The 18,569-nt window shown below is 37.3% G+C and overlaps 1 protein-coding gene across 1 annotated transcript in view; it reads right to left on the bottom strand.

Annotated features, from left to right (window-relative positions):
• Positions 1-15,856, bottom strand: part of LOC150087284 (uncharacterized) — a 137,326-nt gene extending 121,470 nt beyond the window's left edge. Inside the window, exon 1 of the mRNA XM_090371947.1 lies at positions 15,806-15,856. Within this exon, the coding sequence (XP_090228073.1) occupies positions 15,806-15,844 (39 nt within the window). The 5' untranslated portion in view covers positions 15,845-15,856. The remainder of the gene's footprint in view (positions 1-15,805) is intronic.
• Positions 15,857-18,569: the final 2,713 nt, after the last annotated feature.

The raw sequence follows: 18,569 nt of genomic DNA, 5'->3' as shown, positions 1-18,569 counted from the left end.
TGACTCATCCCTTTCCATTGATATCAGTGCTACTCTACAAGATGTTTGTCCATTAAAATCCTCAAAAAGAAAGAAAGGGGGGGAGGGGCAAATGCATAATAAGATCACAGCCCGTCTGGGGAATGTCAGTCCCAATTGGCAAATAAATGGGTCAGATGTTAATAAAAACCCTGCTGTAATGCAAACTGCAACAGCCTCTATGCTGTTTGTAAATTGCAAAGGCTCAAATGGGGTCTGGTTACTCGCAAGAATAGTGATTTCTCCACGAGAACAGCCATCCATCCATCCTTACGAATAATCATTATGCTACTTATGGTGGGATCATCGTTTGCTTTTAGTTAAGTCCCTTGTAAGCAAACGCAGGCTGGTTCAAGCTTTTGCAAAAGTGCCTTGATGTCTTCTGCAATTTCCCAGAATCCACGACAATTCCACTGTAGGAATTTGGCCATTACTAGGCTTGGTGGATCTATCGGTTGCCTTCCAATGTGCTGAGAGCTTAAGATTTTCAGCCTTGGAATTATCTTTTTTTTGGGGAAGTATGGATGCTGTCCTGTGTAAATTTCTTCCTCTGCAGAGAGCTCTAAAACTGTTTCATCAGGTACCTCCTTGGTTTCAACATCCATTTTTTCTTCAACCGCGGCTGGCAGTTGGGTTTCCTGTGCTGTTACATTATTGCTCGATTTTGTAGTGCTGGTCTAATCAAGAAGCACACGCTTCTTGATTAGACCGGGGTTTGAGCACATGATCACCAAATACGGAGGATGTGGAAAGGTCAGGGAATGACCACCGCATATCCCCGGATCAATATATCCTTAGTTGCTAATACTCCTAAAATAAAAATAAAATAAAAAAAAAACCAAACCGCACAAAAACACTACTTATTTTCCTCTTTGCATATCTCCACCTAACTAATTTGTACAGACCTAATCACTATGTTATTTCTTAAACTTATTCTTCTGATACACTGAGTGGACAGAAATGGGATACCTACCTAGTAACGGGTAGGCCTACCTTTTGCCTGGATAAGGGCAGTCACAACACAGCGAGGCATTAAGTCCACCAATTCATGAGCGTTCCACAGCTATTTCCATCCATGCTTGCTGCACTGCTGTTCATAATTATGTTGCATTCCTGTGTGGAGGATCCAAATCCAGAATGGACTTTTCCACAGCATCAAAAGATGCTCCACGGGGTTTGTGTCCAGTGAACAAGTAGACCATTCCATGGTGGTAAAATCTGCTGAATGCTCTTCGAACCATGTTCTAGTCACCACGGCTCTATGAGAAGGTGCATTGTCCTGCTGGAAGAAACCATTGCCCTGTGGGTGCACGATGGCCATGAAGGGATGCAGATGGTCCGCAAAGATGGACACGTAACCTAGAAATTGAGAGGTGCATCCAGACATACCAGAGGTCCCAACATGTGCAAGTTAAACACGCCGCCCCAGATCATTACCGTCCATCAACCTGCTCGAACAGTTCCTTGTTGACATGACGGGTGCATAGCTTTGTGCAGTTTCTGCCAGATACACACCCTCCTGTCCATTTAAAATAACGGGACTCATCAGACTAGGAGACCCGTCTCCAATCATACAAGGTCCAGTGCCGATGTTCTTTCACCTGGTTGAGGCGTAGAGTCCTGTGTTGTGGTGTTAGCAATGGGACGCTAATGGGTCGAAGCCCCCACAACCCATTGTGGCTAACTATCACTTCTGGCACCTTCCATGTTGAAGTCAGTGTGATTTGTGCCACTGTCATTCTCCTGTTGGCTGAAACAATGCAAGATAGACGTTGAGGACCACATTCATCCACCACCTTTCTCAGCCCACAATGCTCCATGATGAGATGCAATTCCAGAAATGACATATTCCTGATACACTGTTGATACTGTCGAACAGTGATAGTGCAATTTCTTTACCATCTCCGCAATGTGTTGTGGTGTTAGCAATGGGACGCTAATGGGTCGAAGCCCCCACAACCCATTGTGGCTAACTATCATTTCTGGCAACCTTCCATGTTGAAGTCAGTGTGATTTGTGCCACTGTCATTCTCCTGTTGGCTGAAACAATGCAAGATAGACGTTGAGGACCACATTCATCCACCACCTTTCTCAGCCCACAATGCTCCATGATGAGATGCAATTCCAGAAATGACATATTCCTGATACACTGTTGATACTGTCGAACAGTGATAGTGCAATTTCTTTACCATCTCCGCAATGGAGTGACCCATGCATCGGGCACACACTATCATCCTTCTTTTAAAGTCGGTTAAGTCATGACGTTTATCCATACTGACATCGAATTACAGTCTACATGAATGCAGTGTACCTATATACTTGCCAAATGGTGGATTCAACTATCAGCAACAGGGCTGACAGCATCCCATTGCCGAGGAACCAGGTATTCCATGAATTCTGTCCTTTCAGTGTACATTACTAATACCAACTTTGTTTCCCTTACCACGGAACCTTTTCATCTCCTACCATTAGACCCCCTACTGACTATATACTTTTGAACTATGCTGAGCCATCTTTCCCAAAATTGACAAAATGCCGCGTCTTAGGTGGCAGTATGATAGAGGGATTAAATTGATGTTGGCTATATCCCTGAGCACCCTTTAAAATTGTTTTATTTTCACATACTATTCTTGTCCAGAGAAATAGGTATTTGCAAGACCTTTTGTGCCTTACAAACTTTTTAAAATATACTGTATGTTCAAACACTTTGCAGTAAAGGTTTTGTTTTTTTTTATGTGAACCCCAAACACGAGAGGTATTAGAACCTATAGTACTTAGCAGCGTGCTTGGGTTGGAGGTTGAGAAGACGAAAGAAGATATTTGTTGACATTGGACTTGAACTTCTGTAGATTGTAATTTTCAGGAAATATGTATGAAGGAAGGTTGTTCCAGGAAATGGCAGTTCAATGAATAAATGAGGAAGATGAAAAGTTGGTTCTGTGGGTTTGAAGTTGGACAGTAAATGGATGTTGGCTGGTGGCAGCACATGTTCGGACTGTTTTGAAAGAGAGAGCGGGAATTATAGAAGCCAATTCAGAAGAACAGTGCCCATGGAAGTATCTGTAGTAAAGGCATGCAGCAGAAACAGTACGTCTATGAGAAAGCAAGTGGAGAGACTCTGTTAGATATGAATAATTAATTAACCTAACTGCCCTCTTCTGAATGGAATCAAGAAGCCTAAGAGAGGTTTTGGGGGCACCACCCCAGATACAATTCTCGGGTGGTGCCCCCAAAAGTGAGCAGCTGTTTGGAAGAAAAGTAACGCCGAGAGGGTTACTTTTCTTTCCACGAGAAAACCAAGTTTTTTAGATGCAGAGGAAGCAATATTTGAGATATATCATTTTGCCTAGAAATCGAAGTGTCACCAAAGATAAGCATAGGAGCAGAAAAATTCTTTTTGCGAGATATAAGACAAGACTTAGTTTTAGAAGGGTTGAAATCAACTGAGTTGTCTTTGCCCCACTGGAGAATTACCTGAAGATCGGCATTTAAGGAATTGGTAGCAGATTTTCGAGAAGATGAAGCTGAATGAGCAGGACAAGGTTTCTCAAAATGGAAAGTAGAATGCAATGTGCTATCATCGGCAAAACTATGGATAGGATTTCCAGTCAATGGAAGAAGGGTCATTAATATACAAGAGGAAAAGAGTGGTGGAAAGAAGTGAACCTTCGGGGACACCGGCATTAGTGGAGAAGTTAGAAGACAGAGAGCCATCTACCATCACCCTCAGTGAGCGATCAGAGAGAAAACTGGATAACCAATTACTAAAAACAGTTGGCAAACTATAAGATGGAAGCTTGTTTAGCAGACCTTTATGCCAAACACGATCATAAGGCCTTTGAGATGTCAAGAGCAACTATTTGTGTTTCACCGAACCTTTCCATTGAATTAGTCCATAAATGGGTAACATAAGCCAGAATATCACCAGTGGATCGACACTGCCGGAAACCATACTGGCGATCATTGATCAGACGGAAGGTTTCTAGGTAGTTTAAGAGTTGGGGATTAATTGATTTCTCCATTACTTTAGAAAGAGTAGAAATAAAGGCCGCCGTAGCCTAGTGGTCAGGCGCGCGGGTGCATAACTACATGTGCCTTGAGTGACCGGCGTTCAAGCCCGTGACTGCTGAATACGGTGCTGTTTCTTGTATTCTTTCTATCTTGTTAACTCCTCTGACCATTTGGTCATCCCGGAGTATAAACAGAAAATTTATTTTTTTTTAATTGCAATGGGACGATAATTGGATGGGAGGGTTTGTGACCCTTTTTAGGAACTGGCTGGATATGAGCAAATTTCCATGCAGAAGGAAAAACACCTTTGGAATAAGAAAGTGAAAATAGGCGGCAAAGAATAGGAGTAAGTTCAGGAGCACAGGTTTTGAGAAAAAGTGGAGAAATACCCTCAGGACCTGGAGCTTTCTTAACATCAAGATTCATCAAAATCCTTCTGATATCGTTTTGACGGAAGCCCACAGGAGGCATTGAATGGGGCGTGTTGGGAATGGTGGGAGGTGTTTTACTAAGATCATTAATACATGAGCTGGAAGAAAAATGGGATGCTAGCAGGTCAGCTTTATCCTTGGCTGAAGTGACAACAGAACCATCTGGTTTGGACAGAGGTGGGAGCAGAGATGGGCACAAGTTGCGGTCAATAGCTTTGGCAAGAGACCAGAATGCTCGGCTACCATTAGAGCAAGAAGCAAGTTTTCTACTCTTAGCCTGTTCAAACTCTAGTTTGGACTGATTAATAACTGCTTTACAATTGTTGCAAGCTTTGGTGTAGGCAGAAAATGAAACTGAAGAATTAGAAACAAGCCAATTACGATATGCAACATTCTTCTCTTGAACAGCCTTAGCACATTTATTGGAAAACCAAGGTTTAGATAAAGGACGAGATTTTAAAGTGGAGTGTGGGATAAAGGATTCCATTCCTGCAAGAATAATTTCACTGATACAATCTGAGCAAACGTTGACATCAGAAGTTTTGAAACAGTAATCCGACCAAGGAAAAGAAGAAAAGAAGTCTCACAGGTCATCCCATTTTGCATTCTTGTAATGCCAAACAACATGAGTTTGGGAATAGCCATGAGATAAAGGTTCCATTGGAGAAGAGACAATCACCAAGTTGTGATCTGAAGTGCCTAAAGGACCTCTCACTTCGACCATGTACTTAGAAGGGTTGTTTGTGAGAAAAAGATCAAGCGTGTTGGCTGTATGATTAGGATTGTCCGGTATTCTTGTAGATAAATGAACAATCTGGTCAAAAGGAGCAAGCATGGACCAAAATGTATTTTGGTCCATGCTTGCTTCTTTTGACCCTTGGCAGATTAGCTTTTCTGCCAAGATTTCCGGCCCAGCCACGGGGAGGCAGGAGCAGTGCCCGGTGTGACCAAGCGTAAAGTAGTAAGTGTTAGTAAAAGAAATATGAGAAATAAAGAAAGGTAGCTTTTCTTTCTTGCTCAGTACAAGTACTTTTGTAACAGTAGCTGATATTAAATAAATAAATTTCTTAAGGGTAGGAACTAAATATAACTTTAAATCGCTTTTGGATAATTACACTTAAAGCACAGAGAAAACGCTTGATCACAATCGCTTGGAACCCAGAGCCACTGCATTTAGCATAGACAGTAGCCAGCAGCACGAAAAAATTAGAATAGCCATTCGCAATCATAAGGCTCAATTCAGACCTCAAAATTTCACTGAAGGCAAATTTTTAATAAACCAGAATGCATTTAAAACCCAATATCATTGATGGAGTACAACAGTAACTTTGAAATATGAATAAATACATTTCGGATGAATAATTCAATATCAAATTAGTATTAAAAGACACTTGAACATCAGCAGGGGAAAAAAAAAAAAAAAAAAACCTTCCCATTTCACCATATCCATCCCTTCTAAAAGTATGTCTAGTTCTTCATTTAATTAATTCAAACTAACAACCTCTATAATACCAGATGGAACTTAGGTCTAATGATCAACTATCCACTGGCTGAAGATAAATTTCCATACACTTACCATGCAACCATCATTTCTCAATTTGAATTTATACCCCTTGTGTATATTGTGAGCAAGCGGAAGGATTTCCAGATTACAGATTCCTGGCATTGAGCTTACTCATCAATCCATTAAAAGCCTTAAAAACCTTAATCAGATCTTCTTGTAGGTGACGTTACTCCAGATGCCGCAATTTGCAGAACTGAAGCCATTCCTGGTAAGAGTACCCCCTTTGTTCCTCTGAGAAATTTCAATGCTCTTCTCTGTTCTAAATGATTAACATCTTTCCACAAATGAAGATTCCAAACCTGTATGCATTACAAGATGTGGCCTAACCATTGCCTTAAACAACAGGATAAGAGTAGTAGTAGAGGTATGTGATGCACTCAATCTAGACTCAAAAGTTACTATTATTCCTACAATTTAGCTACAACTCCTTTTAAACTTTCTTCTCAGTTATCATAAAATCATTCAGCTTGCTATCATAAATTGATATACTTTTGCATCTACATTACCCTCCTGCAGTAATGAAGATACTAAACACTATTCACCGTTTTTCAGCAACCCGAGCAGGATCATCAACAGTTAAACCACTCTCAGCTAGTGGTCCAATAAGAGTCATAGACTTCCTTTTATAGTTTACATAAATTGAGAAGTCTTTATCTTTGCATTCCTTGCCAGAGATATCTTGTAATCTACCTCATCTTAGCTTCCTTTGTCACTTGATTGCAGACTAGTTTATATCTACTGTAGGCTTCTGCATCACCTATGAATTTACATGCATCCCATGCATGTAATAATCGGCACATTGAAGACAGACTTGTAAGTAAAAGCAACAAATTATTTATAATTATAAATTAATGATAATATAAATTTTTCTGTAGTAGTAAAGAATGTTTTTGACACATTCACAGATACTGTCATGATCTATACAAGGGACAATGTCTTTTTCCACTGACATCAGAACAAATGCCTGTAAATCGGTATGAATTTAAAGTGCTACTTAACCATTTCTTGATGAATTTTAAACTTGAAAACCCTTCCCTTTACCCTTGATGGTAGTTACGTCTTTGAGTAAATCCCACTTTAGCACACTGTGATCACTGCCACCTAGTGGTTCCTTTATCTGCAGATTCTTGATGTATGAAGAATCACTACTGATAATCAGATCAAGAGAATTACTCCCTCTAGTTGCCTCCCAAACATGCTGCTGTAGAAAACAATCATCCAATAAATCCACAAAAGCCTTGCTAGTGTGTGAGTGACCAACCCACAAATTCCAGTCAATATCCGGGAAATTAAAATCTCCCATTATAAGACACTCTAATATTTTTAAAATAATAAGAGGAGTTTACCTCAATATAGTACGTAGAACACTTCCGTATGATACCCTCCAAAAATTAAAGCGGAAAAAACGAAAAAAATCGACAACTTACCGGTACTTTAGAGTAAAATATAAATAATTAAAAAATCAAATTAACGCAATTAAAAGAATCTAACGAAAATATTCAAAACGATTTTCCTTCCTGAAGCTGACAACACTTTTCCACCATATGTCGTGATCACAGGAATGAAAATTACCGAATCGGGTTAAACCTGAAACTTAAATAGTGATTATTTGTTTTCACGCATGCGCGTAAAGGTCCACACATCAGAGATCAAATATGGCCACCGAACATTAACAGAATTCTCGTGTAATTTAATTTCTACGGTTTCTGCAATTAATAGTCACGTATAATTACATTGAACATTAAGTATTTTGGCTTCATTAAATAAAAAAGTATGTTTTTCGTTAATGGCATGAAAGGCTAATTCTGACGCTGCTCAACGAGATGCACGAACTGAGGCATCATCCTTTTGACGGAAGACCACAGGAGGCATTGAATGGAGTGTGTTGGGAATGGTGGAAGGTGTTTTACCAAGATCATTAATACACGAGTTGGAAGAAAAATGAAGTGCTAGCAGGTCAACTTTATCCTTGGCTGAAGTGACAACAGAACCATCTGGTTTGGTTTGTTTGTTATTTGGTTTTTAGGAGCATTAGCAACTAAGGCCATATTGCTCCGGGAATATGCGGTGGTCATTCCCTGACCTTTCCACATCCTCCGTATTTGGTGGTGACAGGCTCGAACCCCGGTCTAATCAAGAAGCGTGTGCTACGCACTGCTGCTCCTTCCCACCTGGCTACGGAGGCGCCGATCTGGTTTGGACAGAGGTGGGAGCAGAGATGGGCAAAAGTTGCGACCAATAGCTTTGGCAAGAGACCAGAATGCTTGACTACTATTAGGGCAAGAAGCAAGTTTTCTACTCTTAGCCTGTTCAAACTCTAGTTTGGACTGATTAATAACTGCTTTACAATTTTTGGGAGCTTGGTGTAGGAAGAAAATGAAACTGAAGAATTAGAAACAAGCCAATTACGATATGCAACATTCTTCTCTTGAACAGCCTTAGCACATTTATTGGAAAACCAAGGTTTAGAGATAAAGGACGAGATTTTAAAGTGGAGTGTGGGATAAAGGATTCCATTCCTGCAAGAAAATTTCACTGACATGATCTGAGCAAACGTTGACATCAGAAGTTTTGAAACAGTAATCCGACCAAGGGAAAGAAGTCTCGCGGGTCATCCCATTTTGCTTTTTGTTATGTTTTGTTATTTTGGTTTTTAGGAGCATTGGCAAGTAAGGCCATATTGCTCCAAGATATGCGGTGGTCATTCCCTGACCTTTCTGCATCCTCCGTATTTGGTGGTGACGGGCTCGAACCCTGGTCTAATCAAGAAGCGTGTGCTACACACTGCTGCTCCTTCCCACCTGGCTATGGAGGCACCATCCCATTTTGCAATATTGTAATGCCAAACAACACGAGGTTGGGAATAGTCATGAGATAAAGGTTCCGTTGGAGAAGAGACAATCACCAAGTTGTGATCTGAAGTGCCTAAAGGACCTCTCACTTTGACCGTGTACTTAGAAGGGTGTGTATTTCTCTGCAGAATTGCTCATTATACTCATCAGATTCATTAAGCCTATAACACACACCTACTCTCATTTTTCCTTTCCCAGTGCTTATGTCACTCCAAACAGACTCAACATTGCATTGATTTATCTCTCTGAAAGGTGATTTATCAGTTTATACAATGTTATACATACAGAAATTCAATACAGTAAATTTATGTCAAATGAGCACAACATAAAAAATCATGACCCACTTTACAATTTTGCATCCTTCAACTAAAGGATGCAAAAACAAAACATGCAGCCAACACGTTTACAAACACTAATAATGGCTGAGAGGAAGGACCATGTGGTCCAGTTGGGGTCAATTTTTAGCTCATCGTAAAGTGAAATAAGTAGGTGCAGGTTGACATGATCACTGGTCAGTAGAATCAGAGGCTTCAATTTCAAAAAACCAAAATTCAAATCATTAAATTGCACTACACTTTAATCGTTATCATATGTTCAATTATAAGAATCAATTTTGAATGCTTTGTGATATTTTTCTAAAGCACATTTCTGGAGATCACGACCATAAAACAATAAAAAAGAATTTGCTGTTTTCGATTTAATGGAGTCAGATAATAAATGGGTAATAAACTCGATCTTATTGCATTTTCAATAATACCGATAGCTGGAATTCTGTGAGTGTGTACATTATTATGGTGAAATGTGTTAAACTTCGATCTTATATGAAAAACATAATTAAATTTTCAGTATCTTCTCTTCATTCCTTCTATTTTAAGCTTTGTAAATTTGTTACTCCATATCTCACTTGTGCGAATTGTGCTAGTTGCAATTTGTGTGTGTGCCGTGTTCTTTGTTATTGATTGCTTATCTTTTTTACTATTTTAAATTTTACAACCCATGGCAAAAAATGTTAGTGAAGAATTATCGGTTAGTTAGCATGTACATATTACAGTATTAATTAAGCTACGTATGTTAGCAAAATAAATTTATTTTTATTTTGCTAACCTGTGGAAAATATTCTTCCGACTTTCACATAATTGAATTTTCTTAATTGGTAAAAAACCAAACTATTATATTAGGGTCACTCGGTAATTTCTTACATATACCGCACTTGTGTCTGTAAATTGCATGTGTCCTCTGGTCGATTTGCTTGTTTTGCTGGAAGAAAAAAACCCCAGTTTCTGATGGAAAAAAAAAACCTTGCTATCTACACCTGAGACTGACTAACACAACCATGGAGCAGAAAAGGCTCATTAAAGTTTCTAGCATCATCAATGGGATTCGAACATGGGCCTTTTCCAGCCAGTGTGGAGCATGGTGATAACACTGTGCTACCATCGCTGACTTGTTAATTGGTAAGGTAATTTGTGCTTTATATCTTTAAAAATATTCCTCCTATTTTTGCTTATTAGAATCACTGTTTAATAGAATTAAAATTCAATTTTCAAACATGATTGCAATGACTGGTGCTTACTACATATCGTACAGTGAACGGAATTTTACTATGGAGAGTCTATCGTAAAGTGATTTGATTGTACAGTAGATGTTTTCTTATACCTCATTGAATAGAATTGTGTTTGTACAATGTGAATTAAACACATACTGCATAATTGTGGCAATGTTTACAGATAAGATTCTGGTCATAACCAGAGTCACTAACTCTGTTAGTGAGACACTGAGATATGTCTCACTAACAGAGTCTTGACAATTTGTATGCAGGATATATTCCTCAACTAGTGTATGTTTAAGCCACTGGCCCTCCAGGATTTTGCCCAGTGTTCCAGCAGCCCAATCGACCCCTGAGAGGTAGTTACAGGTTTGTGAAATTTCTTCTACAGGGATGTAGATGTGTAACATTAATTTCTTCTTGATTTTAATTTGATATCTTACATGTATTGTTTCAGTTTGAAGTGTATTAGTTAGATTATAATTCTCTGCTGGATAACTTAATTTGGATTACAAGTTTTTGGTTGATACTAAGACTTGTTTTACTATTGTTACTTGACTTATTTTACCCGAAACATCTGTTCCGGGTAACATAATGGAGTCACTGGTTAAAGATGCATTGCAGGATCATCTAGACAAGACTGCAGCAATAATTCAGACAGCATGGGTTTGTTAAGGGAAAGTCTTGTCTGACAAATTTGATAGGATATTATGATGTGGTTACAAAGGAACTGGATGCAAAAAAATAATTTTGATATCATATATTTGGATTTCAGGAAAGCTTTTGACACTGTTGCGCATGGAAGACTATTGTACAAATTGGAGCAGAATGGTATTAAGGGTAAGTTGCTACAATGGATAAAAGGATGGTTAAGTGGGAGAAGACAGAGGGCGGTAATCAATGGGTGCTGCTCTTGGTGGACTAATGTTATTAGTGGAGTTCCACAGGGTTCGGTGTTAGGTCCTCTGTTGTTTTGTATATTTATCAACGATATTGATGAAGGTATATCAGGCTTAATGTCAAAGTTTGCAGATGATACAAAGGTTGGCAGGGTTGTTAATGACAGTAATGGCAGTGTGCTACTGTAACAGGATCTAGATAATTTGGGGAGATGGGCTAAGAGTGGCAACTGAAGTTTAACCTTGACAAATGCAAAGTACTGCATATGGGTAGATATATAGGATATATATAGGAATGTCAATGATATATAGGAATTTTGCTAGCAGGGAGGAGGTGATTGTCCCTCTGTATAAGGCAATGGTCAGGCCACGCCTTGAGTACTGCGTACAGGTCTGGAGGCCTCATTTTAGGAAGGATGTAGATTTACTTGAGCGTGTACAGAGAAGGGCAACAAGATTGGTGAGGGGAATGAATGTATCCTCTTACCAAGAGAGGCTTAAGTTCTGCAAATTGCAGTGGCTGGAGACTAGGCACCTGCGCGGTGATCTGATTGAGGTATATAAGGCCTTGAATGGGTTGAGCACACTGAATTTTGATGGGATCCTTCCATTTGTTCAGATTACGAACCTAAGGGGACATAAATTCAAATTAAGAAAAGACAGATGTAGAATAGATGTGCGGAAATTTGCCTTTAGCCAGCGGGTGGTTAATTGCTGGAACAAACTTCCATCTGTCATTGTGGAAGTTGACAGGTTAAATAAATTTAAGGAGGAACTGGACAGGCATTTGGAGGGAATGGTGTGATTTTTTTTTTTTTTTTGGCTGATGCTGCATAAGCTCATACACTTTCTTTCTTGCATCACATGCCAACTACTACTACTACTACTACTTTACATTCTGTACTATGTAAGTAAACTGGATGTAAGTGGAATACTTATTTCAATAAATCTTTTTGCCAGTTTTCCAGTAGTAGTATTCAGCTAGCACAGTCTAGCATGGCATTAAAAATATAATGGCACTAGTGGGATGCTGATACAGTAGAAATTCCAAACACATGGGTGCTTCAATTCTGTATACACCTGTTATTATTGCTCACAATGCTAAAAAATAAAATATTAAAGCTGCTTTGTTATTTCATCAGCATCCAAGATTACTGATGATTTCATTTGCTAATTTACTATCTACTTTTATACACAATCTGATTATGTGCTTGACTATGTGAAAATTCAATCAAACACAAGAAAGTGGTAGGAGCAAATCAGGCTCTGAAATTATTTAATTTTTTTTTTAATTCATTATTTTTTAATGTTACTTTTTAAAATATTGAAAAACTTTTATTTTTGTCTTTATTCTTAAACTTTTAATTTAAAAATAATTTTAACATTTAAAAATATATTTCTGCCACATATGCTATAAAGTGTTTTAAGGGCAAAGACTTCATGCTACGAGGTAGAATGACTATCGTGTAGATTAGTGCAAATGCATCTTTTTAACATAGCTAGCTACCAAAGTAGTTGAATTAATTAATTACTTTGGATTGTTTTGGTTATATCTCATATTGTAAATGCCTTCACAACAAGTTGCCATGGTATTATACTACCTCAAATAAATAACACTTCACCAGTGGAGAAGAATTAATTAATCCAACTACTTTGGTAGATAACCATGTTAAAATGGTGCATTTGCACTAACCTACATGATGCCACATATGCTTAAAAGATTTTTTAGTTTATATGTTTATACTTATGAAAATATCTACTAGCTATTCTGATGATTTTTTAATCCTGTTTGACGTTAATTTATAAAAAAATAATAATAATAATAAAAAAAAATGTTATTCCTTCTTATATCTGCATTTCTCAAGGCAATGAATACATTAAGAAGTGTCCAATTTCAACAACTGACTGCTTTTATTTCAAACACTTCCATGGTACTAGGGAGGACACAAATGTGCCAGCTGGAGGGTTAAAACTACTTTGCATTTTTTTCAATGTCAAACGTCCAGCAGCCATTTTGTTTATACTTTGCAATTATGTGCAACATTTCTCTGGGTCCACACCAGTTTGGTACATGAGCAATTCAGTGTATATGACAATTTGGCACTTAACAGTTCAATGCATTGCCAATTTGGTGATTCGCAGTTCAGTGTATGCACAAATTGGTGCCTGACAATTCACTTTATTTGACAATCTGGTGCCTGACAGTTCAGTGTTTGAGACAATTTGGTTTAAGACAACTGGAGGCTACAACAATTTAGTGAAAGAATAGATGGCTATGATAATTTGGTGAGCGTGACATTTTAGTGAATTCTATGCAAGAATTCATTGTGAGACAAAGTAATACTAAAAATACAAACTTTTAATGTGCCATGTTGTAAATGTTTAATTTCTGACTATGGCCAATTTATTGACCACAATTCAGAAATTTTGGTTCATTGATTTCTGGTCTCTATGTGATACACTGTGCATATACCAAACTGTTACACCCACTAAATTGCTATGCACTGAACTGTCATACAATGAATTTTCCTGCATCAAACTGTCATACAACAAATTGTCCCTGCACTGAATTGATGTAATCTCCATTTCTTCTTTGTTTTAACAACTAATGGCATCTTTTCCCAGTAAAACATATTAATCAAAGGTGAGAAAATTCACCTATAAATGAATGATAATATAATTAGGATGAAAATGTGTGTACTTTGTTTTCAAATACTCTGTAGAATATTAACAGGCTATCTCAGAACTAATTTCTGATTAAAGCCCTTTGCAATATGCTAAGCCCTATCTTTTATCTTTGAATTCTTTGGGGAGGAAATTTTGGTTCAGCATAACATGGTGTGGAGTTTAAGTATAGACCATGTACAAATGAGAGAGAGAGAGAGAGAGAGAGAGAGAGAGAGAGAGAGAGTTATTGTTATTTGGTTTTTTTTAGGAACATTAGCAACTAAGGCCATATTGCTCCGGGATATGCGGTGGTCATTCCCTGACCTTTCCGCATCCTCCATATTTGGTGGTGATGGGCTCGAACCCCAGTCTAATCAAGAAGCATGTGCTAACGCACCGCTGCTCCTTCCCACCTGGCTATGGAGGCGCCTGAGAGAGAGAGAGAGAGAGAGAGAGAGAGAGAGAGAGAGAGAGAGAGAGAGAGAGAGAGAGAGAGAGAGAGAGAGAGAGAGAGAGAGAGAGAGAGAGAGAGAGAGTTGGCCATAGCATGAAAATAAGTAGGGCTTTTGTGGTACTCTGAAGAGATCATAGAGTACTGTGTTACATAGAGTGTTAGTAAATATTGTACTGAAAATACCAAGTTATGGTGACCATAAGTACAGTCTAATAAAAAACAGTGTAATTTAAGCATTCATGAGAAAAGAAATTAAAACTGAATGAGAAGGAATGGTGTTTTAAGCTTCATCCTTTGTTGAAGCTAACAACACTAGTAAGTTTCACCAAAGGGCAAAGCTTACAATACTAGTACTTTTTCAATTTTGTTTGGTCAAAAGTCCTTTTGCAAAATAAAATTTTCACAAATTCACAAGGCGCCTCCGTAGCTAGGTGGGAAGGAGCAGCAGTGTGTAGCACACGCTTCTTGATTAGACCAGGGTTCGAGCCCGTCACCACCAAATACGGAGGATGCAGAAAGGTCAGTGAATGACCACCGCGTATCCCGGAGCAATATGGCCTTAGTTGCTAACGCTCCTAAAAATCCAAATAACAAACAAACAAAAAACAAACAAACAAATTCACAACACCTGTAGAAATAGTATTATATAGCCAGTATTATATTTGTAGGTGCATGCATCAAATTTATAAAATAGTAATATTATTCCGTGTGATTATATATATGTACACATACATTAATACTTTTTTACATTTTCTTTTAATGTTATTTTTTATGAATTTCTAAGACTTTTTCTATTGTAATCTATATCATATATAATAAGCTCATTTAAATGTGTCTCACTTAGAGTGTACAGTAAAACAGGCACAACCTAGAGAAAATGTAAAGGCAGAGGAGCATCTCAAATGCACTTCCCTGCTGAGATCATGGCACCCTAATGACAATGCATGGTTTTATAAACAATCAATAAATTTGATGGTTTATGAAATAATATTATTAAATAATAATTTCTAAAAAAAATTTTTTAAATTGTACATTTATAATCACCACATACTTTGGAAGGAATCATAAAACTTAAAAATATACTGTTTGAAACACAAAACATGGGAATCAGAGAAAAATGGAAGTCTACGTCACTTTATAGATATTTATTTTTCATAGTAATTAACTTTGTCAAGCAACAAATATTAAAAGAAAACAAATTAAAAAAATGTATACACAAAAATATTTTAACACTGAGTAACAGGGAGTTTTTTGCACTTTATTTCATTGCTAAAATAATTTATTCCTTAAAAAATAACCAAGTAACTATTATTATGAAGCATAAATTTATCAAAATTAATTTATAATCAGAAGAATACTATACCTCAATCAAAACTTTAATTCTTGTAAATAAAGAAAGCATTCTTTGATCTTCCCTTATTCTTGAAAGGTCCAAATGACGCTGATGCTGAAAAATAAATATAACCTGTAACCTATATTTTCATAAGTGAAATGAACAGATCAATGAACATATCATGAACAGAAACACACACATACAAAAACCTGCATAAAGTTAATTTCATCTTTGATCAAATTTTCACCTCACATAAAATTTCCCTTAAACCACTTTCAGGCAATTAAAATCAGGAGGAACACAAGAAATTTTTTAGGAAAAAAAATTTTTTTTTTTTTTTTTGCAAAAAAAAAAAAAAAAAAGTCCGTCCCAAAAAACAGAAGAAATATAGGACGTTTCAGAAAAAAGCAAGAGGTTTTTGTAACACCCACAATGCATCAGGGATTAAATTTGATTCCCACCACATATTTTATATTAAACATGATATTTTTTAGCAGTACAGCATGCCTTCAAAGATTAACTTCAATAGGATTTTTCTGTCTGTGGATTGCTGTTTGGATTGTCTGTAAGACATCAACTGATTTTGTCCAGTTCAAGAATACCATGGGACCAGTCCAAGATACCATGGGATCACGTCCCATGGTATCTTCAACTGGACCAAAACGAATTATGAAAAAAAAAAAAAGGTGCATGTTCAAAGAACTAGCAAAAGTGAATACTATAATATACTCATATCAACTGTACACCCGATTATCATATTTCCAAGAGGGGAAATTAATTAAAAATTGCTTGTATATTCACTTTGATATATTCAGTAGCAGAATAATTTTGCAAACAACAGGACTTGTTAGGGGCTAATTACTGCAGACACCCAGTTTCTTCCCTCAGCTAAAGATGTGATATAAAAGAGTATATCAATGGAATGCTAATTACAAACAGCTACCTCTAGAATGGGAATACATTTGCTACCATTTGTTGACTGTGTTACATTAGTAACAAAGTAAATTTTTGTAAACAATAGCAGATGACATCCTTTCTTCAACCAGAAATTTTCACTTAGGATAGTGAAAATTGCTAAAGACTAAACTAGACAAAAGTATAAATGAAATGACAAGTGTGACATGTGACAAGAAATGACATGACTTCAGTACTATGATAAGTAGTTTGGTTTAAAACTATGGTTTTCTCAAAACACAGTAAATTCTAGGGCAGCATAAATAAATACACAGCAAAATTAGTAAATCATTAGGACTGAAGTAATATGCACCAAAATAAAAAATTACAATTGAAGAAATGTTAAAAATTATCAAAAGAGTTAAGAGTGTCAAAACAAAATGCAGTGTATTTTGTGAGTGTGGAATTCCAGAAGGAAAGATCCATAGTTGGATGAAAGAGGAATAAGAATTGCATTCATTCGTATACTCTATAATAAATGAAGTATGCCTCTAAATGGAGAGAAAAAAAAAAAAAAAAAAAAACGATACTTTGTAAAAACAGTGATGTGAACCAATACCTATAGAAGTGGTTTCTACAGAAGCATAGCGAAGGGGAGTACCGATAAATGGGGTAATTTTGAAAGCACAGGAACTTAAATTTCATAAGCTACTTGATGAAGATGATGACACGTTTAAAGCTTCTAAAAGGTGGCTTTGGAGATGGAAAGCTTCTCATTGGATATACAAGATTAGTCTTATAGGCGAATCTGCATTTCATAATATTACAGCAACAGAAGCGTTTCCTTAATTTCTGCATAATATGATTCAAGATGGTGAATTCACAGATGAATAGTTGCACAACTGTGACAAAACACTGCTGTACTATAAACTTTTCCTCAACAAGTCACTGGATATTAACAAGACGCCCAACAAAGGAGACATGAAACCTAACAAAGACAGAATTACTGTATGCAAAGGTGCCTCCATAGCCAGAGGGGCAGGAGCAGCAGGGCGTAGCACACGCTTCTTGATTAGACCGGGGTTCGAGCCCATGAAGACCAAATACGGAGGATGTGGAAAGGTGTGGGAATGACCACCACATATCCCCGGAGCAATATGGCCTTAACTGCTAATGCTCCTAAAAACCAAATAACAAACAAACAACTGTATGCAAACAAGCTAAAGCTATTGTACATTGGTACGTAGATGTCTTTTAAACATGTCAACATGAAATCTCTACTGTGATTTGCAAATATAGCTCTAAAACTTGGATGACATGTGATCCTTTTTATTTCATGGTTTGAAAATGAGTTTGTATCATTAGTGAGATGCCACTTGCTTTACAAAAAACTTGAAAAGGCTCTGTTACAGTTGGATCACTGTCCAGCTCATCCTTCAACTGATGTGCTGAAATAAAAAGATGGCAAGGTCACATTTTGTATTTCTGCAAAGGAACAAACTTCAATAATTCAGCACACAGATCAGGGCATTATTCAAGCCTTCAAAGCCTACTATCCTTGTGAGTTACTTGCTGCTTCTCAGAAATTCAGGTTCCAGAATTTTTGAAAACATTAACAATGAAAGACATTGCATACAATATTGGATTAGCATGGAAGAAAGTAAGTCAACAGCAACTGAAAACTACTGAAAAAGATGAATCACTAATAATAACTTTGAATTATCAGCATTTTTAGAACAAGAAGCAAAAGCTGCTTGTAACAAACTTGATGGCAGTCTTGGAGCAAATTACCACTACCTGCTTGGATTAAGTTGAATGCAGAAGCTCCAGTTGTGTATTACCTGAGAGAAGCAGGTAATACACAACTGGACTCTGTGAATAGTGAGAAGACAATCAACAG

Source organism: Mastigoproctus giganteus, chromosome 4, assembly GCF_048544385.1.
Source record: "Mastigoproctus giganteus isolate SK-2022 chromosome 4, ASM4854438v1, whole genome shotgun sequence".
Classification (NCBI taxonomy): Eukaryota; Metazoa; Arthropoda; class Arachnida; order Uropygi; family Thelyphonidae; genus Mastigoproctus; species Mastigoproctus giganteus.
This window is presented reverse-complemented; position numbering and strand designations above follow the sequence as displayed.